The sequence below is a fragment of the Magnolia sinica genome, chromosome 8 (assembly GCF_029962835.1).
Source record: "Magnolia sinica isolate HGM2019 chromosome 8, MsV1, whole genome shotgun sequence".
NCBI classification, from domain to species: Eukaryota; Viridiplantae; Streptophyta; class Magnoliopsida; order Magnoliales; family Magnoliaceae; genus Magnolia; species Magnolia sinica.
In genome coordinates this window covers 81,588,803-81,615,271 of record NC_080580.1, presented here as the reverse complement: position 1 = coordinate 81,615,271, position 26,469 = coordinate 81,588,803, and the positions used below count along the sequence as shown (strand labels likewise).

General features: G+C 43.0%; 1 protein-coding gene and 1 non-coding gene across 4 annotated transcripts; one reads left to right on the top strand and one right to left on the bottom strand.

Annotated features, from left to right (window-relative positions):
* Positions 1 to 492: 492 nt before the first annotated feature.
* LOC131254090 (double-strand break repair protein MRE11-like) lies at positions 493 to 3,334 on the bottom strand. Of its 3 annotated transcripts, XM_058255110.1 has the most exons (5): positions 1,420 to 1,573; positions 1,143 to 1,244; positions 952 to 1,059; positions 792 to 854; positions 493 to 720 (listed from the first exon to the last, which is right to left on the bottom strand). In XM_058255110.1, the coding sequence occupies exons 2-5, from the start codon at positions 1,197 to 1,199 to the stop codon at positions 619 to 621; spliced, it is 330 nt and encodes a 109-aa protein (XP_058111093.1). In that variant the 5' UTR covers positions 1,200 to 1,244; positions 1,420 to 1,573; the 3' UTR covers positions 493 to 618. The 3 variants fall into 3 exon arrangements, 1 of the variants encoding a protein (XP_058111093.1); XR_009175492.1 differs by lacking the exons at positions 493 to 720; positions 792 to 854; positions 1,420 to 1,573 and adding exons at positions 2,938 to 2,989; positions 3,191 to 3,334 and having other exon boundaries at positions 861 to 1,059; XR_009175491.1 differs by lacking the exons at positions 792 to 854; positions 952 to 1,059.
* A 20,325-nt stretch (positions 3,335 to 23,659) lies between these two features.
* On the top strand, positions 23,660 to 23,766 carry LOC131254427 (small nucleolar RNA R71). Its single transcript, XR_009175540.1, has one exon. It is a non-coding gene; the product is annotated as a small nucleolar RNA R71 (small nucleolar RNA).
* Positions 23,767 to 26,469: the final 2,703 nt, after the last annotated feature.

Below are 26,469 nucleotides of genomic sequence, written 5' to 3'. Positions count from 1 at the left end.
GACCACAAACAATTCAATTCGCATATGTTATTTCCTAAGGCAATCCCAATGAGATTGCCTTGGGAAATTTAAGTTATCGTGGATCTCCATATTTGTTAGTTTTATATGCAGAAATGTCACTTGACAAGAATCAAGTAACAAGCTGACCCTACCTCCATGATTCAAAAGTTTCAACTTTAGTACAAAAGTTCCAAAATAACAACGTCAACCTTACTCATTTCTTGCTTACATTGGCAATTTGGCATGTATGTTGTGAAGATCCTCTTCAATCATCTTCGATGAATCCTCTTGGCATTTTTCTCATAAATCATATTTCAAATAAACTTAGAAAAAGAAATCTAAAAGAATCAGATGATAACCAAGCATACCCAAGAAAGGCTAGAAAAAGAGGTTTATTTTCTGTATAAAATATTCCAAAAGATAGTTTCCACTTTACTGAACTACTAGTTATTTTAATTCAATTCAATACTAGATAATACAGACTAGCTTGAAGCAGTGTGAACCTACTAACAGCCTTTCTGCTACCTTTCTCAATCAAATTTCTGACCTGAAGCAGTCTGAACTTATTAAAATACAGTTACTAGTATGTAGCCATCAAGGTATGAGGTTTTGTAGGTCTTAATGAAAGTGGGAAAGAAAAATCCATACAACTTTGTCCAAATGCTCAAGAACAGATGATTGATCATTGGGTTCAATGTCTGCCTCCTCCTTTAAAATGACCTGCTTAGAAAGCATGACATGGTATGAAAATACTCAAAAATATGAAAACCAAATTCCACAAAACTCTGTACCTTAGCATATTCAAAAGGCTTCACTGACTTCAAAGGTATTTTAGTTGGACAATATTGATTCTCCTATAAATAGAAATCACCAGCTGTATTTCACATGTATGACCATTGACGAAAAATATGAAAGGAGGTAAAAAGAAATAGGCTCCTTCACCAAAACAACCTTAATTTCTAAAAGAAGGACATGCTTAAGCTTTGCTTCCCCATCGATTAATGATGTTGCAACAGACGACCCTGGTTGAGTTATATGAAAGCCCATCCCAAGAACTTCCTATGAAATCAGAAGCTACCCTCAATAAGATGCAATAAGAAGGAAGTAATCCACAGATAACAAAAAAATGTTATCAGCAATACCTGTGGATCAACGAGGCATTCATGTTCATGCCCCACACTATGAAGTCCAGGAATCATGGCAGGAAATGTTCATTTATCGCGTTTTTGGGATTTGTCTTGATCCTGCAATGCACAGACGTACAATTATAAGCAGCAACTAATCAGGTAAGCATTTAATTTCCCACTGAAAACATCTAGCAACTCACGAAAAATACTCATCAAGAATCAATTTAAGTTGAGGAGACTTTTTTTTTCATGTGTTCTAACTTCTATGTTACTCTCAAAGACAATGTCTAACCTGTTTTGATGGAGTACCATAATGTTGAACCAATCTGACACATCACACCCTTCTTGAGCTTCAGGCCTTACCCATTGCAGTTTTTTGCCCTTTTGTATACCCTAGTATATGGCTATGTTTTCCAAATATAAAGGGTTAGACACAAATAATTAGAATATGAAGAGAGCCAACAACCTTAAGCAGTGACAAATAGCAGAGCACATAAGAAAATATGCCTTGATAGCATTGGGAACCATGAGAAGAACTCAAAACTGCCAATTAAAGAAACCAACATTCCAGAAGCAACATATAAAAAATACACCAAATGCACACCAGCTCAAAGCTTTCCTTATACAAGGTTCCTTCATATGACCATGTTGGACCAACAAACTAGAGAGATATGTTGCTACCTTGTCCTACAGTGACTTGCAGTGTTTCTAACAAACTAATAAAAGATACAGAGAGAGAAAGAGAGGGAGGGAGATAGTGACACAAATTATTCCAAACAGATGACCTTGTCCCCAGAACAAAATGCACAAAAAGATAGACTAGAAGACAACCAATGGACTCCCAGAACCAGTGATCAGCAAATGAATTTCTTGCACATTTTACAATAAGAAATGAGATGAAAGGTCTGCAAAATTGGACTTCTTAACAGTCACATGAGTAGTTCAAAGGTCATTGTGAGTTCTAGTTTCTGGAAATGCAAAAGTCCTGGTTATGAATGTGCATGGGAGATTTTAGATGATGCAGAGGAATGAGTCTACAGAATGAAGAAATGAGTAGTTAGTGATGTGCATAGAATTTGCAGAATTTGAGAATTGTCATGGGTTGGCCATCCATGAACTGCTAGTTCATTTTTTTCTTATTATGCTCAGATATTCATGTTGAACAAGTGTGGAAAAGGCAATCAGATTGAAGCATCATCTAGCTCTCTATACAGTTTTCAGTAGGGCTGTCAATGGGCAAGTATAGGGTCTGGATCTGTCCAAGCCCAACCTTCAAGATGAAACTTGGGACCAAGTTGCTTGCTGTCAGACTCAGACATAAATATAAGGCCATGTTTGGATAATAGACATTCCATGCCAAACAATGGAACAGAGAAACAGTTTTCCTTTGATGTGACAATTTTTATTGTTTGGATAGCAAAGAAAAGGATGGAATCCACTAAGCAATCATTACGCTTTCCATAATTTGAATCTTGGCGCAAGAACCTAAGTGACTGTCGTTATGAGAGGAATACGATCTTTCCACTTGCTATGCAAACAAGAACCCAAAAACTGAAATCCATGTTTCAATAGTACTCATAAAAATCATCATTAGATATCAATTGCAGAAAGGTTATCCTGTCACCCAAGTATAAAACATAATGCTGACTGTTCTAAGAAGTGGCTACAAAAATAATAATAACCATCATCATAAACATTGATAGACACAAAGTAAATGGCTAGTGTACAAATTTTATAGGAAATGAAAATCCTTAAATGTTAATCGACACTGGATCAATTGAGAGAAATAGAGAGAGAGAGAGAGAGTGACCTGTAAATGTCAATCGACACTGGATCAATTGAATAGAGGAAGATCGAAAGCCCTAAGTATACAAAAAAAAAATCATTAAATACCTTGCAAAAAAAAAAAATTCCCATTTTCTCCTGTTACAGATTTTACAGAACCCTAAACCCTTTTCCTATTAGAAATTTTACAAGAAACGAAACCCTAATTTGTGTATTTAAAGATTTAGAAATAAAAACTCAAAATCAAACTTAGAATATATGGTGAGAGAAATGGGTACCTGGTCAGAGAGGAGAGACGAAGAAGAGGTGAAGGGTGAGGGCCGCAGGGGTGGATTTTCGCCCTGGTGAAGGGGGTGAGTCACTCAAGGGTTGTAGTCGAGAGGGAGAGGGAGAGGGAACGAGAGAGGGAGAGGGAACGAGTGAGGGAGAGGGAGCGACAGAGGGAGGTAGGGGTTAGGGTCGAGAGGGAGTGGGAGAGGGGGGGTGGAGCGAGAGAGAAAAGGGACGCGCGGATTTGGGTTCTTTTCCGCGGAGTGGAGGGAGAGAAATTTTAGAAAGTTTCGTTTAAGGGGGAAGGAGAAAAAGGGCAGCGCACGGGCCGAGATTCTGCATTTTTTCTGCTACAGTTTTAGACCGCAGCTAAAATCCCACTAGTCATAGCTGTTATGCCATCCTTCATGGCCCCTCCGCGTTTACACGTTTGACAGGTTCTGGACGGACGGTCCGATCAGGAGCTTTATGGGGTCCATCATGATGCATTTGATATATCCACTTCGTCCATTAATTTTGTAAATTTTTATTATAAAGAATGGCACAAAAATCTAGGCAAATTGAAGGTCCAATTGAACCACACCATCGATCAATGGTACGTATATAATCTCCACTGTTTCCTATTGTGTGGTCCACTTGAGCCTTTGATCTACTTCCTTTTTTAGGATCTTGCCCTAAAATGATCTTTCAAAATGTATAGACGTATTAGATGGAGCATACACATTTTAATGGGCCTCGTAGAGTTCCTTATAGGGGTGTGGTGGCATTAGCTTTTAACTACGATTTTATCATTTTTCGCTACGGTTTTAATCCGTAGCAATAGAGCTACGGTTTTAATCCGTATAGCTAAAAACCTGAATGGTCCGTAGCCTTTTTTCATTTTTTTGGTAGTGTCCTCTTTTCTTACCCTACCCATCGAACGAATTTTTACCCTCTTTCTTTTTTACCCAACCCGTTGAACGATCCTCTCTTCTTCTAATCCCACAGCAACAAGTCCAGTCGTCCCTTGATCCTCTCTTCTTCGAACCCCACAGCAATAAGTCCGACCGTCCTTGATTTGAAGAAGACAGGTATGCTTTTTTGTTTTTTATTTTAATTTCTTTTCCCTAAGTTCATAACCGAACGATTCCAAACCCTAACCTAAGTCAGATAATCAGATCCACTAGGTTGGAAGTTAGAACCATCATGAGGTTCATCTGGTGCAGAAATCAACCCTATCTGCTCCTCAGGTGGGCCACACATGAGAACAATGTGTAGCCATTGATAAATAGAAAAATATAAATGTGGTCCACCTGATGAGTCGATATGGAATATTTACATATAAGCTGATCATCATGTTGGTGCCAACCTATTGGATGGTTTGGATGCTGTAGAAACATGAAAGGTTGGAAGTTATCTACTAGTTGTACCGTAACTTATAGTCCAACCTGTTGGACTTAATACCTGATATATATATATATATATATATATATATATATATATATATAAAATATCCTATCACCTGAAATCGGATTGCGTCTTGAGTTACTCAGTATGTTTTATCACATCGAGTAAACTCGGTTGGGCCCACTTGTGAATGTATGTGGTTTATCCACACCGTCCATTGATGTTATATTTAAACCAACACGATTTAAATGATATTTAAACTCGCAAGTATACGAATCGGATGTAGTGGTACGTATTACGAGATTGTTCCCACGAGGTCGTCACAATTCGAATCTATGACTCTCCTTAACTAATCCAATCAGATAATGGAATGAACTACTAATGTAACGCCCGAAATTCGGGGTCGAGCATAACTCGGCTCACCTCCCGAGTTCCAAAACATCACTTATGCAACATATTTAATGATGAATGTATGTTGGCTGTATTAGTGCATAAAACATGGAATAGATTAAGCCAAAACACAGATATGATTCAGGGACAAGTGAATAAAGCAAGCGGAAGACTTATAGTAAAATGTGTACAAGTGTAAATCCCTGAATTACATATACAACCAGATCGTGTAAAAGTGTTATTTAACAAAATTATAAGTATCAAATTACATCATTTCAAACCCCAAAATATCCCAGGAATCCCGCGCAATAGACCGAAGCTCGCTAGAACCCGTCTGAAAACTGCATATAGGAGAAAGCAGCCTCGTCGTCATCCAGCTCCCGCTCTGCCTCAGCCGTCGCATCCACATCTGCAAAATCAGGGCCTAAGACAGAGTCTGGTGGGTGTGTAACACCGCCCCAGAAACGTGGGAGTGAGTGATCAACTCAGTGGAACAATAAGGCACTGGTTAACATGTTATCAATTCAATCAAACAGTAATGATAAAGCAGGATAAGTAATTAAATCCTAAGTACTCTTGCTAATGCAAGGATGAATGCAATATGACGCGTGCCCTCACGCGTACACCCTCAGCGTCTTCATCTTACGTTACGCATGACATCGCCTCAAAGTGCACCACATCTACAAAGCACATGCAAATGCGGTGCATGGATATGATTACCAAGTTGTTATTAGTCCATTTCACACAACAGGATTGGGAAGCTAAGATACCTTCCTCATGTCACCATCCAAACAGTGATCCATACTAAGGTCGTCAATCCTAGACATCTCATACGATTTTTATATTTGAGGTCGTAGCAAAGGGCTCGTCACCAATCAATGTACGCCTTTCATGCCTTTACTACCACAGATCGGCTCGTCACCTCCTTGCGGTATCCAGGTATGCTCGAGGTCACTACAAAGGGCTCGTCACCAATCAATGTAGGCCGACAGCACGAATATAGTGTCCCATACCACCATAATCGGCTCACGAGTTTAGTTGCTCACTTTGGTCACTACGGGAGGCTCGTCACCCAGCGTGGCCGACGGCTCGACCACGGTGTCCCATACCACCATGTCGGCTCATGAGTCTTAGCGGATCAAGTACCATGGTTATTAGGATTTCACTTTGGTAAGTTCGGTACCCTAGATTCAAGCAGTAGCGTCCATACATGGTTAACATACATCGGACAATCGGGTTACTTGACGAACTCGACTAGCACGAGCGCACGTCGAATTGAGCGACATAGAGTGCGCAAACACTCCGCGTGGCCAAACCACTGCCAACAACTCTAATACGACTCGGGTTCGTCTAATACGTCTTACGTGGCGAAAGCGATCTCAACCACGATTCATAGGGTCAATTACTGATTTCCTGGACTAAGGCATAGTCCCAAACACCTTACACAACTACAAATATTCATATGGAATGTAAAGCAGTAATGGATCAACAACTCAAATCATGGTACATACACATCTGAAGAATATCAACTTAACATAAATGTAAGCATAGGAGATGCTTGAATTTAAATAACTTGGAATGTAACTGCATAAAGGAAAACATGCGCATCCATAGGAGTATTGAGAATCACTTCTCAACGCCTGCAACAAGTGTAATAAGTTACACTTAGATCATTCATGCATTTCTACAAACACTTAGCATACATGGAACAACATACATGACGCATGTTGAAATACATGCACTTAGACAATTCCTTTTATCAAAGAGTTGTCATACATGCATCTAGCATACATACATGACAATTAATCATGGCAAACACAAGTGCATATTTTATACGTATACGGTACTTTATAAATACACTTAGAATACACAAATCTCAATATAGCACATGCATATCAGGAAAGCAATGTAAACATAACATTTGGCATGTGAAATCTCACCCATAGCAAGAATAAATCACTAACTGGGATTGAAAGCCTTGAAAACCATAACCTATACACTTAAAGTTCGCACCTTAAGCGAAGAAAGAACCGCCGAGCTGATTTAGACGAGTTGTCTTCGTCAACGGCGCTAGAGTACCCTAAAATAAGGATAGAAATGAGATACAACAACACCAAGTCTAATCTAAGCTCTAACACAGGTTAGGGTTAGGTTAAGTTACCCCAAAGGAACTCAAAATCGTCAGAAGAACGATTCAAAGCGAAGGTTCGAAGATGAAGAAGAACAAGGAAGGATCAAGATGATTCACCAACTTATCTCTCTCACTTTCTCTCTCTTTTCCACTCTCTTTCCAAGCTAGGGTTAGAGAAAATTCTTATGGAAATGAGAGCTAGGGTTTAAGGACTATATATAGGCCTTAAAATGATGGAAATAACCCCAGGGTCAAGGCATACTTAGGTTATAACCAAAGCACGCCTTTCTCGATCCAACGAAGCACTTCTGGTGGGCCTATAACCACGAAAGGTCGGACTTAAGCTCATTGACCATGGATCTAGGTCAAGCTGAGATTTCATACCGACCGGCTCTTGGATCGGCCGTGGCGGACCACACTCAATTCAACGGTCACGGAATCTCGATCGAGTCCACAAGCACTAGGATATGCAGGCCAACCATCCCGATCGAGAGGGTGAAATTGGGTCGAGAATCCAATGGTCGAATGCTTAAAATCGTCGCGCAAGCGGACGACTCAATTTCATAAAAGCTTAATAAATTCCAACCGTTCTCACACTCTTCACTCAGAACTCAAGCAAATCGACCCGAGAACATCACATGGACTTGATTTTCGAGGTGAAGATCAAGCCCAACTTGGTGACAACTGACTAAGATCATCGCCATCGGACTTTCGACGCGCGGTCAGTCCGATCCAGATCTTCCAAAAATTCCCGAGACCAGCTGGATTTAGCGATGGATCCCGATTTCAAAGTAACGTAGCGCTCACTAATCTACACGTTTAGAGCCATGCGGATACAATTTAAAGTGATTGATGCGAATTTCACAAGCAATCGAGTAAAGCGCTAATTACCCCAAAACAACTACTTAAGGAAAGATTAGCACAAAAATTCCAAGGTCGTTACAATCTACCCCCTTAAAGAAAATTTCGTCCTCGAAATTCATACCTTCATATAATCCTCGAGGATCGGAGGGTAGGTCTTCCTGACCTCAGCTTCAGATTCCCAAGTAGCCTCTTCCACACCATGATGCGTCCATAACACCTTCACAAGAGGGATAACCTTGCTACGCAATACTTGCTCCTTCCTACCGAGAATACGCGTCGGTCGCGATACATAAGTGGCATCCTCACTCAACGCTCCCTCCCACTGATAATATGCGAAGGATTAGAAACGTACTTCTTCGACATAGAAACATGAAATACGTTATGCACGCCCGCAGAAGGTGTGGGCAAAGCAAGGCGGTATGCTACCGCTCCCACTCGATCGAAACTTGAAATGGACCAATAAATCTCGGCGTCGGCTTCCTTCTTACCGAACCGCAGAACTCCCTTCATAGGAGAGACCTTGAGGAAAAACATGGTCTCCCACTACAAACTCAAGCGGTCGACGCCTCGTATCGGCATAACTCTTATGTCTACTCGCTGTCATAAGTCGACGTCGAATGATGTCAACCTTCTCTGAAGTCACTGCACCAATTCGGGCCAAGCAAACTACGCTCACCAATTTACGCCCAACAATGTGGTGCTCTGCACGGCGACCATACAACGCCTCATAGGGAGCCATACCGATACTCGCCTGGAAACTATTATTATACGCGAACTCTGCGTACTGAAGACAATCATCCCAACTGTCTTTGAAATCTAAAACACAAGCTCGCAACATATCCTCCAGGACTTGATTCACGTGCTCCGTCTGCCCATCTGTTTACGGATGAAACGTGGTGCTGAACTTCAGTTTCACACCCATTGCTTCCTGGATACGAGTCCAGAAGATAGATATAAAACGCGTGTCTCTATCAGACATAATCTCCAGGGGAACTCCATGCAGACGCACTATCTCCTTGATATACAACCTAGCCAACTCGTCTGCAGAGTAAGTGACTCGGATCGGTAAGAAATGCGCCGACTTCGTTAATCGATCGACGATCACCCAAATAGAGTCAAATCCCTTTCTCGTCCTCGGCAACCCAGAAATAAAATCCATAGAGATGAAATCCCATTTCCATTCAGCTATGGGCATGGGCTGCAACAACCTAGGAGGTCGGCGATGCTCTGCCTTGACCTGCTGGCACGTGAGACAACGAGAAACAAATTCGGCAATCTGGACCTTCATATTATCCCACCAATAAGACCTCTTCATATCCTGATACATCTTCGTGCTACCTGGATGCATCGCAAGTTTAGAACTATGGGCTAACTCGAGAACCTCACGTCTCAAGTCAGGGATGTCAGGAACACATAACCGGCCACGAATAGCCCCCATCAGAACTAACACTCCGGTCGGAGTTCTCATCTGTACCAACCCGCTTGCCTCATCTTCACCAAAAGCTCATCATCTACCAGGTGCAACGATCCTCTCGTCGATAAGTGTACACGAATGTGTGCGATAACCTCATACGGCTCAACCACCGTAAGCTTCGCTCAAAATCGCGCACGAACTCCAACATCTCCCACTCTGCTATCATCGGCGGAGCGCAAACTTCAAAGCCTTCTTGCGACTCAACGCATACGCCACAAGGTTCGCCTTACCAGGGATGGTAAGAAACATCGAACTTGAAGTCCTTCAATGTTTCCATCCATCTGCGCGCCTCATATTCAAATCACGCTGCGTGAAAATATACTTAAGGCTCTTGTGGTCGCAAAAGAGCTCGAACTCCTCACCATAGAGGTAATGTCTCCAAAGCTTTAATGCGAAGATGACATCTGCCATCCAAGTCGTGCGTAGGGTAATTCTCTTCGTGTTTCCTTAAGTGGCGCGAAGCATAAGCAATCACCCCGTCCTTCTGCATAAGGACACAACCTAGACCAACGCGAGAGGCGTCGGTATATATAATATACTTAACCCCTTGCTCGCAATACTAGCACAGGGGCGGACGTCAACTTGTCCTTGACTCTGAAAAGCTAACTCCGCCTTTGCTCACTCCAAGCAAACTTCAAATCCTTCCGTGTCATCTGCGACAACGGTCTGGCAATCTTCGAGATGTCGTGATTATAGCGTCGATAATATCCTGCAAGGCCAAGATAACTGAACCAGGCTGCTTCCAGTCTTGCACTGCAACTACCTTGGCAAGGTCGACGGCTATCCCTTCCTTAGACACCACATGTCCCAGGAACTTAACTTCTTCTTTCCAGAAATCACACTTCTTGAACTGCGCAAAAAGCTGATTCCTCCTAAGAGTATCCAAAACCGCTCTTAAGTGCTCCTCGTGCTCTGCGCGGCAGAGTATATCAAATGTCATCGATAAAGACAATGACGAATCGAAGCAAAAACGGGAAACACCCTGTTCATCGGATCCATGAACACGGCCGTACGACCGAACGACATCACAAGGAACTCATAATGACCGAGCTAGTCGGTCTTCCGCACGTCCCCATCCTTGACGCGCAATTGGTGATACCCCGATTGCAGATCAACCTTCGAAAAGTACCGTGCCCCCTTCAACGATCAAACAGATCATCAATCACGGGCAAAGGGTACTTATTCTTCATAGATCCTTAGTTCAACTGCGATAATCAATACACAATCGCAAGGAACCATCCTTCTTCTTCACAAACAAAACAGGTGCTCCCCAAGGAGACACACTGGGCCGAATAAAACCCAATTCCAGCAAACCATCTATCTGCTTCCTCAACTCCTCCATTTCACTCGGAGGCATCCGATAGGTGGGTAAAGAAATGGGCGCCGCACCAGGCATAAGATCGATAGCAAAATCAATCTCACGCTGAGGAGGTAATCCAGGAATCGACTCAAACACATCTTCAAACTCCTGAACTACCGGCGTACTAACCAACGCCGATTCGGCCGAACTCTCCAACAGAGAAGAATAAAAATCAATACGAAGAGGGTAACTGACCTGAACTGGGAAAGTAACAATCTCGCCCTCAGGTCCATGGATCGTCACTGATCTCGCTTCACAATCAATCTCAGCTCGCATCCTCGTGAGCCAATCCATACCCATAATAACATCGTAGTGATAAAGCGGTGCGACTAGCAAATCAACACGGATCGATCCACTTCCCAGATCGACCAAACAATCCATACAACGCTTGCCCAAAGCAGAGGACATCCCCGTAGCGGTAGTAAGCGTCACTCCTTGCATAGGAACAGATCTCAAACCCAAACGCCTAACTGCCGCATAAGAAATAAGAGAAGTAGTGGACCCTGTATCCACTAACACAGAAACGGGAATACCTTCAATATGCGCTGTCACCTCAAAGGACCTCGGCACCAAGTCAGACATAGGCGCTTCAGCTGAAAGCGCATGAACACGAGCCTGCTGCTGACGATTCGGCGGAGGAACCATGGGCCGCTGAGGTGGCCTGAAACCAGGACCTGCAGGTCTGAAGGATGGATGAGCTGGCGCTGATCGAAGAGGAGGAGGAGAAATCACCTGAGGCATCGGACGGCTAACCCTCTGCGGTGGAGTAAAACCACCTGCTCGCATACGGGAAAACCGAAACGGTCCAAGTGCCCCACCTTCCCACAATAAGAACATCTCAGAGATCAGCTCTCATCTGCTGAGCGGCGGCGCGAACGCCTAGGAGGAGAATCAACACGCGGCCTCTTGCCGAGGAAAGGTGCACCATGAAAGTCCGGTCGCGGCCTAGGAGGCCATCGGTGCTCGCATGCGGACGCTCTATCTCCGTCCCGCTCTGCTCGCAAGGACATGCTCACTACTCGCATATGAAGAAATGCTAGCACAAGGAAATCTTCGATCGGATCTCAGTCCTCAATCCCTCATAAAAACGCCGCATCCTCATCGGTTGATCGCCCAGATCAAAGGAACATACCACCCCAACTCGAAACCGGTTCTCATACTCCGTAACCAACAACCCTTCCTAGCGGAGGCGAAGGAACTCACTCTCCTTCTCATGTCGATACGTAACCGGAAATACTTCTCGTGGAAGCGCGCCTCAAACGCCCGCCACGACCACACGAAGTCCTCCTCGACAAGGGCGAAGCACACTGTCCCACCACAAACCGGCCTCCTTCTCAAACATGAAGGTGGCAAGCTCAACCTGCTCGACCTCAGAGCAACGGCCTCAACATCTTAGAGATGCGGTCAATCCAATACTCGGCCTCCTCGGGTCTATGAGAACCCGCAAAAGTAGGAGGTCGCAAGCGCTGAATCGCTCAGAAGTGTCGCTCTAACACTGGCACTGGCACTCCCGGATGGAGGCATAGGTGAAACAGTTGGAGTCACCGACTGAGCAAAGATGCCGGCCATGGAGGAGAGGAACTCCTGCCGCTGCTGCCGCTGCTGCTCTGCTGCCGCATCAACAACATCATCTGCTCAAACCTATCAACAGTGGAATAAGAAGGTGCATGGCTCGGCTCAGAAACCGAGGGTGTGACCGGAGGAGCCATAGGTGTCGACCCAACACCGGCCCGAGATGGACCCGCCTGTGGATCTGACTGGCTATCGCTCAAGGGAGGAACCCCAGCAAGCGACTCAATCAGAGAGAGACGGGCCGAAGTCTTCGAACCCTTCGGAGGCATCCCTACATTCAATCAAAGGATGCAACCTGTTAGATTCTAAGTCACATAATCCATCCACACAACAACAACACAGCACAACACCATTCCAAAGACAAACAACATGCATTCCATTAATCAAAATCGTCGTAATACAAGTAGTGCAGCAATACATGAATCACGACTAGGAAAGCATGAAGCAACAACATCTAACACTTCAAACAACCACAACAACAACAACCATTAACAGCTATAACAACTAGAACAACAAGCCAACAACGGCTACACACAGAAAGAAAAACACAACAAAGCAAAGACGGCCACGACGATGCTACTCATCGGAATCAGGAGATGGAGGCGGAGCACCCTTATCCTGCAAGCAACACAGGATGGACTTCAAGGTCTGGGACATCTTCTTAAGCTTATGCTTAACAAAGCCTCAAAGATCAACAATCTCCTGGCGTAAAGCAGCTTGCCCTTCTTCAAGCCGTGTAAGACGGGCATCTCTGGCAGTCTGCTCTGTGCCCTGCTCAGGCACCACAGGAGGAGAGCTATCACTCGAATCCTGTGCCTCAATCTCTTCCTCGCCTTGCTCTGCTTCTTCCCCAGACTCCCCACCGCCTTCAGCATAACTCTCATCATCACCACTCTCAGACTCGGCCTCACCCTCTGAGGCAAGCCGACAGAACCAACCTCCATCGGCTTAAGAGTCCTCAAATTGATATAACGAACAGGACCGGCTTCTCGGCTCCAAGCCTATAGCCAAACTCATGTGCGATCTTGCAAATGAGGCGGCCAAAGGAAGAGACTCGATCCTTCTACTCGAACGAGCGATGAGAATAATCGGACGCAAGACGTACGTCGGCACACACAACTTCGCATCTTGCCCCACCTGATATAGAACATCAGGCGCGTACACTTGCTGCGGTTGCTCCACCTTGGATACACATTGAACGTAAAGATGTGGTGAAGCAAACGGAAGTCGTTCGTCATGAAAGAAGCCAGAAGACTCCTATTCGGCTGCCATTCGACCAGACGACCACACAAGAATCGGGTGCGACGATCCCTCTCGTGCACACTGTCCACATTCTTCTCGCTGGCATGCACTTCCCCAAGTGGCACCTTCAAGAGTCGGGATATCAAAGCAACATTGACAATTCCAACTCGACTGCTACCACAGGGAATCTTGAACTGCAGAGGATCCAGCGAAGGCTCCAGAATGTTGGCATAGAAGGCCCGAACAGTGCTAGCATTCGCGCGATACTCGCCTTCGAACAAGGGACCCCAACCAGCCCCTTCAAGGCGCTCCAACAAGAAGAACTCACCAAAGAGCCGCGGATCAACATGAGCCTCAAAAGGACTCTACGCCCCTCATAGACTCCATGTGACAATTCCGCCAACAAGGTCCTACTGACGTGAGCTCGAGGATCGAGGTCCCGCTTCGTCTGGAACTCGCGCATGGCGGACGTGCTAACGGCGGCACCTCTCGGCCTCCGTGTACGGGTTGGGCGGCTCAGCCCGGCTTCATCCACGGGCGCTCTCTTCTTCCCCATCAAGGAAAGAAGGGAAGAAATGGAAAAGATGGCCGTCACAATCTCAAAGAGGGCCATGAGAAATGAGAGAAAGAGAGAAATAGGAAGATGGTGAAGCTTCCACACAACTATTAGCCAAATAGGGAATGAAAGGGCTCAAATGAGAAGGGAAAAAGAAGAAATCAGCAATGGAATGGAAGATTTGAGAATGGGGTGATGGGTTTGCACGAAAATGGGAGGAAGATGAAGATTTGGGAGAGATTTGAGAGAGTTTAGAGAGGTTTTGGAAGAAAAGGAAAGCTTGGGGGTGGGTTTTGTGAAGGAAATAGGTAAAAGGAAGGGTTTTAAAATGAAAACCGTGGAGGGGTGGGCCACACAAGGCATATGGACGATCGGCCCGCGTCGGCCCGGCCCGCCAAGCCCGCTGACCGGCGATGGCATCGCCGGTCTCTGGACATATCGGCGATGCCTCACCAATTTGGCGAGGCCCTCCTAGTCCCCCTTAGTCCAAAAAGTATGGTTCCCCCCCTGGGCCCCACTGGAAATGCCCCAAATGGCCCCTTGCATAGATTGAAGCCTACCGGGTCATTCTGACAGAAATCTGATTCAAATAGCGATTTCTGGAAGGTTTAAAGATGAAAAAAAGGAAGATAGACCATCTACACTCATTAATAGAGGGTCTAGGAAAGGTTTCGGGTCGCTGTGTGTGATCAGGTAGGAGTACAGACTCGATCTCGGCAAAGGTTTTCAAGAGACTTTCGCCGATAGAAGCTACGGAGCACAAACACAAGGCGATGATAGACTCGCACCCAAATACACTAAAGTGGCGACAACGTGCGGTGTGTGACCATAACCCAGGTCCGGTTTAATCCAGATCATGCTCTGATACCAACTTGTAACGCCCTGAAATTCGGGGGTCGAGCATAGCTCAGCTCCCGAGTTCCAAAACATCACTTATGCAACATATTTAATGATGAATGTATGTTGACTGTATTAGTGCATAAAACATGGAATAGATTAAGCCAAAACACAGATATGATTCAGGGATAAGTGAATAAAGCAAGCGGAAGACTTATAGTAAAATATGTGTACAAGTGTAAATCCCTGAATTACATATACAACCAGATCGTGTAAAAGTGTTATTTAACAAAATTATAAGTATCAAATTACATCATTTCAGTTCCCAAAAATAATCCCAGAGATCCCGCGCATCGACCAGGCTCGCTAGAACCCGTCAGCATATAGGAGAAGGCGGCCTCGTCGTCATCCAGCCCGCTCTGCCTCGGACGTCGCATCCACATCTGCAACATCGGGGCCTAAGAGAGTCCGGTGGGTGTTTAACACCGCCCGAAACGTGGGAGTGAGTGATCAACTCGGTGGAACAATAAGGCAGGTTAACATGTTATCGATTCAATCAAACAGTAATGATAAAGCAGGATAAGTAATTAAATCCTAAGTACTCTTGTTAATGCAAGTATGAATGCCATATGATGCGTGCCCTCACGCGTACACCCTCAGCGTCTTCATCTTACGTTACGCATGATGTCGCCTCAAAGTGCGCCACATCTACAAAGCACATGCAAATGCGGTGCATGGATATGATTACCAAGTTGTTATTAGTCCATTTCACACAACAGGATTGGGAAGCTAAGATACCTTCCTCATATCACCATCCAAACAGTGATCCATACTAGGGTCGTCAATCCGAGATCTCTCATACGATCATATAGTTGAGGTCGTAGCAAAGGGCTCGTCACCAATCAATGCACGCCTTTCATGCCCTTACTACCACAGATCGGCTCGTCACCTCCTTGCGGTATCCAGGTATGCTCGAGGTCACTAAAAAGGGCCCGTCACCAATCAATGTAGGCCGACAGCACGAATATAGTGTCCCATACCACCATAATCGCCTCACGAGTTTAGTTGCTCACTGGTCACTACGGGGAGGCTCGTCACCCCAGCGTAGGCCGACAGCTCGGCCACGGTGTCCCATACCACCATGTCCGGCTCATGAGTCTTAGCGGATCAGGTACCATGGTTATTAGGATTTCACTGGTAAGTTCGGTACCCTAGATTCAAGTAGTAGCGTCCATACATGGTTAACATACATCGGACAATCGGGTTACTTGACGAACTCGACTAGCACGAGCGCACGTCGAATTGAGCGACATAGAGTGCGCAAACACTCCGCGTGGCCAAACCACTGCCGACAACTCTAATACGACTCAGGTTCGTCTAATACATCCTACGTGGCGAAAGCAATCTCAACCACGATTCATAGGGTCAATTACCGATTTCCTGGACTAAGGCATAGTCCCAAACACATTACACTACTACAGGTATTCATATGGAATGTAAAGCAGTAATGGATCAACAACTCAGATCATGGTACATACACATCTGAAGAATATCAACTTAACATAAATGTAAGCATAGGAGATGCTTGAATTTAAATAACTTGGAATGTAACTGCATAAAGGAAAACATGCACATCCATAGGAGTATTGAGAATCACTTCTCAACGCCCGCAACAAGTGTAATAAATTACACTTAAATCATTCATGCATTTCTACAAACACTTAGCATACATGGAACAACATATATGACGCATGTTGAAATACATGCACTTAGACAATTCCTTTTACCAAGGAGTCGTCATACATGCATCTAGCATACATACATGACAAATAATCATGGCAAACACAAGTGCGTATTTTATACGTATACGATACTTTATAAATACACTTAGAATACACAAATCTCAATATAGCACATGCATGTCAGGAAAGCAATGTAAACACAACATTTGGCATGTGAAATCTCATCCATAGCAAGAAAAAATCACTAACTGGGATTGAAAGCCTTGAAAACCATAACCTATACACTTAAAGTCCGCACCTTAAGCGAAGAAAGAACCGCCGAGCTGATTTAGACGAGTTATCTTTGTCAACGGCGCTAGAATACCCTAAAATAAGGATAGAAATGAGATACAACAACACCAAGTCTAGTCTAAGCTCTAACACAGGTTAGGGTTAGGTTAACTTACCCCAAAGGAACTCAGAATCGTCAGAAGAACGATTCAAAGTGAAGGTTCGAAGATGAAGAAGAACAAGGAAGAATCAAGATGATTCACCAACTTATCTCTCTCACTTTCTCTCTCTCTTCCACTCTCTTTCCAAGCTAGGGTTAGAGAAAATTCGTATGGAAATGAGAGCTAGGGTTTAAGGACTATATATAGGCCTTAAAATGATGAAAATAACCCCAGGGTCAAGGTATACTTAGGTTATAACCAAAGCACGCCTTTCTCGATCCAACGAAGCACTTCTGGTGGGCCTATAACCACGAAAGGTCGGACTTAAGCTCATTGACCATGGATCTAGGTCAAGCTGAGATTTCATACCGACCGGCTATCAACAGTGGCGAACCACACTCAATTCAATGGTAACTCGATCAAGTCCACAAGCACTAGGATATGCCCGGCCAACCATCCTGATCGGAGGGTGAAATTGGGTCGAAATCCAACGGTCGAATGCTTAAAATCGTCGCGCAAGCGTCACGACTCAGATTTCAATAAAAGCTTAATAAATTCCAACCGTTCTCACACTCTTCACTCCGAACTCAAGCAAATCGACCCGAACATCGGATCGACTTGATTTTCGAGGTGAAGATCAAGCCCAACTCGGTGACCGCAACCTAAGATCATCGCCATCGGACTTTCGACGCGCGGTCCAGTCCGATCCAGATCTTCCAAAAATTCCCCAGAACAACTGGATTTAGCGATGGATAAAAGATTTCAGATAAACGAAGCGCTCACTAATCTACACGTTTAGAGCAATGCAGATACAATTTAAAGTGATTTATGCGGATTTCACAAGCAATCGAATAAATCGATAATTACCCCAAAACAACTACTTAAGTAAAGATTAGAACAAAAATTCCAAGGTCGTTAAACTAAGCACAATTTTAGGGAAAAAAATAATTAAGAACAGGGAAGAAAATTCAATCAGAGAGAGGGCACTAGGACTTTCGAATCCACTCCTAATTATCCTAACCCTTGTTTTGTCTGTTGATTCACTTTGATCTAGATTGATACCACTTAAATAGAGAAAGCACAATCTGTGTCCTTAATTGGGCATACAGATTGTCTAATTCCTTTAAGCAATGCCATGAATGACATATCCCATATCCTTGGTCGGGCATAATTAAGGGATGTACAATTCATTAAAGCATCCTGTTTCTTCCTCTATAGGAAACTTGTTCTTGCTCAGACACAAGCACCTATAATAAGCATCCAAACAACATCCATATATATACTTTGGTCCAGTTCATAGATGGAGAAGTTTAGAATTTAAACCCATCAAGCCCACTTAAAGAAAGAAACAAATTAATTGAAATTCCAAGTAAATCAACCAATATAAGAGCTAATCAAATTAGGGGCTTCATCTCAGCCGGCTGAGAGATTAGTGACCCATAAAATCCATAAAAAATATTAAATAAAATTCATAAAAAACGTCAAACCAAACAATCTCTCTCTCTTCTTTCTTCTCTTTCTTCTCTTTCTTCTCTCCCCAGCTCTGGATGGAATCCCCTGGTTCTCAATCCTTTCCCACGTCCAAAACTCCCCTTTTATAGGTATAGTGGTGGGTCGGTGGCAGAGTCGTAGAAGGACTCGGAGTATAAATTTTCACAGTGATCGGTGGACCCCACAGAGGTATTTTCTGGAAAATCCACCCCGTCCATTGGATTGAGGACGAGATTTCAGTCAAGAATGGGTGGATTCGAAGGTCCATTAGCGCGGCCAAGAAGAAATCTCAAAAAAACTCGATTTTGAACGTCCCGGGGTCTGCTTGTGGCCTCTGCATCGCACACGTGTGTACGCATGGGCGAGGAATATCAACATGGTTTTGAAGCTCTCAAGCCCTCTACACAATGGACGGATCAGATCTTCCGAAAGGTTGTGAGTGGGGCCCACTAATTTCCACAAAAACTGGCAGCGTCCGTATCCGACGCTGCGATGATGGTTGGGTCCATTATTGGACTTTTCACAGGAATCCACGCCGTACATTAGATTCAGCTCGAAAAATTAATAGGAATTGACTGGTTTTGGGGTGGATTCGGTGTAGCCCACGCGACTTTCTGTCTTGCCATCCAACCTGTGTTTGAACGGCTGGGCTCTGATCTATGCGTTCATTTGAATTTTTGCCACCTAGGCAATGGTAATGACTGCCCCAGGAAGTAGATGGACGGTTTGGATTGTCCATTTGGACACTAGGTGGGCCCCACAACCGACGACCGCGATTCGGTTCCGTGGACGCTGCAGCGGCGACTGGTTGGATTTTGAAAGAGAGAGACGGGTCAGCGGTGAAAACGTGCAGTGTGCACACTCCTCATACACAGGGCCCACCGTGATGTTTACAAGAAATCTACACCATCCATCCTCTTTATCATGGTAATTTAGCTGTCAATACCAAGGTTGAGGCAGTTCCAAATATCAGGTGGGCCCCAAATTGGAGATTAATAGGCTGATCTGTCCGTTGGACCACTTCCCGAGATCTTCAATGGCTGAAATTTAATATGTACGGTTAATTTACGGCCCTCATCCCATGTATGAAGTTTCGAACTGATCGGATAGCGGGACCCATGTGATCTTGCATTCTGGACCCTTTACGGCGGTCGGCTTGCTTTCCTCATATCCCAGGCATGTAAAATCTTCATTATTGGTTCTCTGGAGTCCATCCCGTGCTCTGGAGACTTTGGATCATGAAATCCATGCCTTTAATATCAATTTTCAATTAACGCTCCTGACTTCATCCTGTAACAAAAATACAATTAAAATACTCCATTAAGCATTATCATATACGTAAAATCTGGTAATGATTAAGGTCTAATATGCAATATTCGACCCTGATCACCTTCATCCTTGGTTCGGAGGAAAGGACGATGTCCATCGGAGAGACAATTCCTGTAAACTCAAGTGACTTGTGAACAGATAGCTGAGATGTGAAAATTCTAAGATTCATGATTGGTGTGTGGAATTTTTCTCTTGGAATCAAGCTCTCGACAGATTTCATAATTAATTTCAAACTATTAATACATTAATTGGAACAATTCTGAACATCGAGCTCCATGAATGTAAAGTGTAATCTCGACTTACAAACATTAAGAGATCCAATTATTGTCAATCTCATGATATCATTGGTAATTCGTGACAACCAAGCTTGAAACCAACACTTATCTCACATATTTATTTTTAATTTTACCAACCTTTGATTTTCTTTATGAGCAGTAACGTAAATGAGGGGAATCAAATTCTTACCTATAGGGAGCAAACCTATGGCGAAAACTCGTCGCCTCATTTTTTATAAGTCAACTATGGAGAATCAAATCTATACCTATAAGGAGCAAACCTATGGTGAAGATTATGTGACTTAGCCTTTTAATTCTTCTTTTTACCAAGTTAATCATTCGAGTTATCGAACCAAAACTTAATGTGTAAGCGAGATGTGATATGTGAAATCATGGCTCAATCAATGTTTACAACTTCTAATCATGGATTAACAATTCAAAATTGATTGTGAAATCAAGCAGATGGCCGAATCCAAGAGTCATTAGTTACCAACATCATGTATCTTATAATGTTAAAATCACAACTATCCTTCAAAATCACTTTAAATGCAATAGAAATTCAGAAAAAATTTTAAAATTTTCACAAATTTTGCTCAAGACCAAGAAAATACCGATTAGGTACCCTAATCTCCCACCCCCAACCTAAAATCTACATTGTCCTCAATGTAAAAGAAATAAACAAGCAATGCACATGGGACAACGAGAATAAAAGAGGAGTGATGAAAAGATAATACCTGGATGGAGAATCAAGAAGCTTTCTCAAAATTTATGAAAAATTTCACGTAAAAGTGAGTTAGCACAAGAGAGAAATCAACATAAGCAAAAATAACAAAAAGAAAAACAAAAGAAGATCCTACCTATACCACTTTCGCAGTGCTCTCGATTGCATTTAGCGCATGCAACAAGCCTTTAAACCCCTAGGTTACCCCTAGTGGACGAGTTGTAGTCTCGTGAGGGTTTGAAGTAATGTCACCCACAAACATTGAAGTAACTAACTAAGAAAAATGAAAATGAATGAAATAAAAAGCAATACAATAAAGCAAAAGGTTGGGTTGCCTCCCATGAGCGCTAAGTTTAACGTCTTCACCAGACAAGAACGGACCATGAATGAAATAATCTTTATAACTAGGGTCCGCCAAAGAAATTACCTCAACACTTTCATTAACCGATCCCAGACAAGTGATGTGAGTTCCCATGAACTGTGCTATCTGAAATAAGGCAACCGACACTGTCGTCAAATAATTTAAGGACTTCTGCTCGAACGACTTCTTCTATGTTAAGATCACGCTTCCTTTGCATGTTATGCGATATTACCACAACATGATCCATCCATACAGTGGGGCATACTCCCTGGAATTTTTCTATCTTCCGTTCAATTGCTGCCTTATATGCTCTAAGAACATTAAGCAGCCTGCTCGCCTTTGTCTTCTCAGAGTTACAAACTGTGTTGTCAGGAAGAGTCTCAGAGGGATGACGAGGTTCCACTTTCGCTCTTCATTTTTCAGTCTCCAATATAGGAGTAGAGTCGAGCAATGCATTGACTTCATGGATGGGACTATCAATGTTAAAATCCATGCCCGATTGTGCTAAGCAGTCTCAAGAGGATCTTCAAAAGATGTACGGAAGGAGTCCTGCACAAGGCTCTCGATCATGTCCACTTCAAATATGTCATCCAAATCGGAGGATTGTTGTCCTGCATTAAAAACATTGAGTTTAATATTCATGTTACCAAAGGATAATTTCATAACTCCATTCCTGCAATTGATAATAGCATTAGATGTGGCCAAAAATGGACGACCCAAAATGACTGGTATCTAACTATGAAGATTCTGGACAGGCTGAGTATCTATAACTATGAAATCCACTGGAAAATAAAATTTATCAACCTGGATTAACACATCTTCAATAACACCCCGGGCACCTTGACAGATCTATCGGCTAGTTGTAATGTTACCTTAGTCGGTTTCAACTCACCAAGTCCTAGCTGCTCATAAACCGAATATGGTAACAAATTGACACTCGCCCCTAAATCAAGTAATGCCTTCCCGATCTTATGATCTCCTATGCCGCAAAAAATGGTGGGAGCTCCTGGATCCCTAAATTTAGGAGGGGTGTTATGTTGAATCATGGAGCTGAGTTGCTCTGCAAGGAATACTATCTTATGAACATTCTGATTACCCTTGAGAGTGAATAAATCTTTAAGAAACTTAGGGTAACCACTGACTAGCTAGATATCGTCAATCAACGGGATATTGACTTGCACTTTTTGAAACACATCCAAGATTTCATCAAAGTTATTTCTTTTCTTTATTGGTGTCGACGTTGAGGAAAGGGTGCTTTGGGCACATAAGGTGGCACATTAGTTGCTCTTGGAGAGTCAGAGAGCTTTTGGACTTTGGATGCATTGGTATGGCTCTCTGCTTCATCTTGATCTTCTGTTTTAGAATTTGATTCATCCCCAGGCATCTCTATTCTATTATCAATCTGCTTGCCTGACCTAAGGGTAGTGATCGATTTGTCCTGTTCATGATATTGCCCTTGGTTGGAATTAGAGCCAATCTCATACTGTCCCTTTGGATTAGCCTCAGGTTGGCTAGGGAACTTGCCCTTCTCTCTCTCACTCAATGTGGCAGCTAGTTGACCCATTTGTACTTCCAGCTTGGCAATGGATTGTGCATTTACATGTAAGCTTTACTGGTTGGCCAGTAAGGTTTGTTGGGTGTCTTTTTGGAATTGGAGAGAACTCTGCATGAAAAGATGGAGTGTATCCTCAAGAGATGGTTTCCTTGATTGTGTAGGCAGTTGTTGATATTGTGGAAATTGTTGAGGTTGTTGACTGCCAACTTGGAGGTGCGGTTGCATGGGAGGATTTCCAGATGGTCCTCCTTGTTGTGGTCCTTTTGCCCAAGAGAAATTTGGATGTCTAGCCCACCCTGGGTTGTATGTGTTCGAGTAAGGATCATTCCCAGATTTTTGAAAAGTGTTCATAGCATGAACTTGTTCAGAGAGAAGTTCTGGGAATGCTGCACCAGATGGACAAGACTGCATAGGATGGGCAGGACTAGAACATGTGGCATATGCCTCGACTTGAGCTGTTTGTGGTGGTCCATTATTTAATACCAGAGCATCAACTTTCTTTGTCAGGTTATCAAGCTTGGCGCTCAGCTCTGGCATGACTCCTATCTCATATATACCACCTCTCTTTTGTGGTTGGGGACTTCTGTCACCTCTATTTGAATAATCCCATTGCTGGAAATTTTCGCACAAGGTTTCAAAGAAGTTCCACGCTTCGACATCACTTTTGGTCATGAATGACCCTCCACTGGTGGCATCAACCATGCGACGGTTCTGTGGTGTCAGACCATCATAGAAGTATTGAACTTGTTGCCACTTCTCAAAACCATGGTGAGGACATTTAAGAAGCAAGTCCTTCCATCTTTCCCAACATTCATGAAAGTGCTCGCCCTCTTTTTGTGTGAAGTTAGTAATTTCTCTACGGAGGGCATTGGTTTTGTGAACGGGGAAGAACTTGTTTAAGAACTTCTTAGACAGTTGGTCCCATGTAGTGATAGATCCAACTTCTAGAGAATTCAACCATGCTTTCGCCTTATCCTTCAAAGAAAAAGGAAACAGGCGTAGGCGGATCGAATCGTCTGAGAAGTTTTGGAACTTAAAGGTGGAGCAAATGTTTAAGAATTCTTTCACATGATGATATGGGTCCTCCTTGTCCAATCCATAAAAGGATGGCAACAATTGTATGACTCCAGGTTTAAGTTCAAAGTGTGCTGCCGTAGTGGTTGGCAACACTATGCATGAAGGCGCATTAAATTGGACAAGAGCTGAATAATCTTTGAGAGCTTTAACTTCAGTCTCATTCGCCATTTCAACAGAATTATTTCTCAATCTTTCACGAATTTTTCTTTCAATCTCAGGATCAAACGGTGCTAGTTCTATGTTCAGAGATCTACGTCCTAGCATAAACTATGTTATCAATATAAGAAAGAAAACTAAACTAAGATGCAACCTAAGATGAATAAAACTAAAGGAAAAAGTTATGAATTCCTAAAAACAAGAGAAAGCTATGTAAACGAGAATTGGAAAGAAGAACCCGAGAAAAGGAGATGATGAATGTCTGAAGATTTGAGAGCTCCTCCTTTTGAAGACAATGTTATTTAGCAGCTTCCTTCCTTAATTCCGGTAAACAAAAAGAAAACAAAAATAAATTAAATTTACTAAAATAATGCTAGAAAAAAAAAATAATCCTAAGCAACGGTTAATTTCTAAAAAAGAAAGTTTGTAATCTTAGAAATAAAAACTAAGTTAGTTTCTAGAAAGGGAAAAATTTCTAAAACTAGAAAATAGAAAGTTACTTGAAAGAAGAATCAGAATCTAGAATTAGAAAATAGGAAATTTCTAAAAATAAAATAAAATAGCCTAGAAATAGAAACTTTCTAAAAAAAATAAAAATAAATAAAACCTTAATTCTAAAAATAGAAATTAGAAAAAAATAGAAAATTTGGAAAGAGATTACCAAATTAGTAGTTTATGTCAGGTCCCTACAAAACAGGAAATAGGTTAGTTTCTAAAAAAAATTTAACCTAAAGGTAGTAAAAAACCTAAGACTATGAATTATGATAAGAGAGAATCTTAAATCCAATTGGACCGAAACAGTCCCCGGCAACGGCGCCAAAAACTTGATGTTTTGTTTAAACCAATCTGATTTAAATGATTTTAAACTCGCAAGTATACGAATCGGATGTAGATATGGTGCGTATTACGAGATCGTTCCCACGAGGACTGGTTGTCACAATTCAAAATTAAGACTCTCCTTAACTAATCCAACAGATAATGGAATGAACTACTAAGCACAATTTTAGGGAAAAAAACAATTAAGAACAGGGAAGAAAATTCAATCAGAAAGAGAGCACTAGGACTTTCGAATCCACCCCTAATTATCCTAACCCTTGTTTTGTCTGTTGATTCACTTTGATCTAGATTGAAACCACTTAAATAGAGAAAGCACAATATGTGTCCTTAATCGGGCATACAGACTGTCTAATTCCTTTAAGCAATGCCATGAATGACATATCCCATATCCTTGGTCGGGCATAAGGGATGTACAATTCATTAAAGCATCCTATTTCTTCCTCTATAGGAAACCTGTTCTTGATCAGACACAAGCACCTATAATAAGCATCCAAACAATATCCATATATATACTTTGGTCAAGTTCATAGATGGAGAAGTATAGAATTTAAACCCATAAAGCCCACTTAAAGAAAGAAACAAATTAATTGAAATTCAAAGTAAATCAACCAATACAAGAGCTAATCAAATTAGGGGCTTCATCTCAGCCCTAGCTGAGAGATTAGTGACCCATAAAATCCATAAAAAATATTAAATAAAATTCATAAAAGAAACGTCAAACCAAACAATCTCTCTCTCTCTTCTTTCTTCTCTTTCTTCTCTTTCTTCTCTCCCTTGCTCCAGATCTGGAATCCCCTGGTTCTCAATGCCTTTCCCACGTCCAAAACTCCCCTTTTATAGCTGCTGGATGGCTGGGGTCGGTGGCAGAGTCGTAGAAGGACTCGGAGTACAAATTTTCGCAGCCGTGATCGGTGGGCCCCACAGAGGTATTTTCTGGAAAATCCACCCCGTCCATTGGATTCAGAACGAAATTTCAGTTAAGAATGAGTAGATTCGAAGGTCCATTAGCGTGGCCCACAGAAGAAATCTCAAAAAAACTCGGTTTTGAACGTCCCGGGGCAGTCTACTTTTGGCCTCTGTACCGCACACGTACGTACGCATGGGCGAGGAATATCAACATGGTTTTGAAGCTCTCGAAGCCCTCTACACGATGGACGGATCAGATCTTCCAGAAGGTTGACAAGTGGGGCCCACTAATTTCTACAAAAACTGGCAGCGTCCGTGCGTTTCGCGGACGCCAAACCGACACTGCGATGATGGTTGGGTCCATTATTGGACTTTTCACAGGAATCCACGCCGTCCATTGGTTTCAGCTCGAAAAATCAGTAGGAATTGACTGGTTTTGGGGTGGATTCGGTGCAGCCCACGCTTGCCGTCCAACCTGCGTTTGAACGGCTGGGCTCTGATCTATGCGCTCATTTGAATTTTTGCCACCTAGGCAAAGGTAATGGCTGCCCCAGGAAGTGGATGGACGGTTTGGATTATCCATTTGGACACTAG

Bases quoted from the DNA above. Each gene is read 5' to 3' on its own strand.
- LOC131254090 (XM_058255110.1), bottom strand. From the start codon at position 1,199: ATGATTCCTGGACTTCATAGTGTGGGGCATGAACATGAATGCCTCGTT. The intron at 1,060-1,142 runs GTATTGCTGATA...CTGATTTCATAG, and splicing joins AATGCCTCGTTGATCCACAG to GAAGTTCTTGGGATGGGCTT. The intron at 721-791 runs GTACAGAGTTTT...CTTTCTAAGCAG, and splicing joins AGCCTTTTGAATATGCTAAG to GTCATTTTAAAGGAGGAGGC.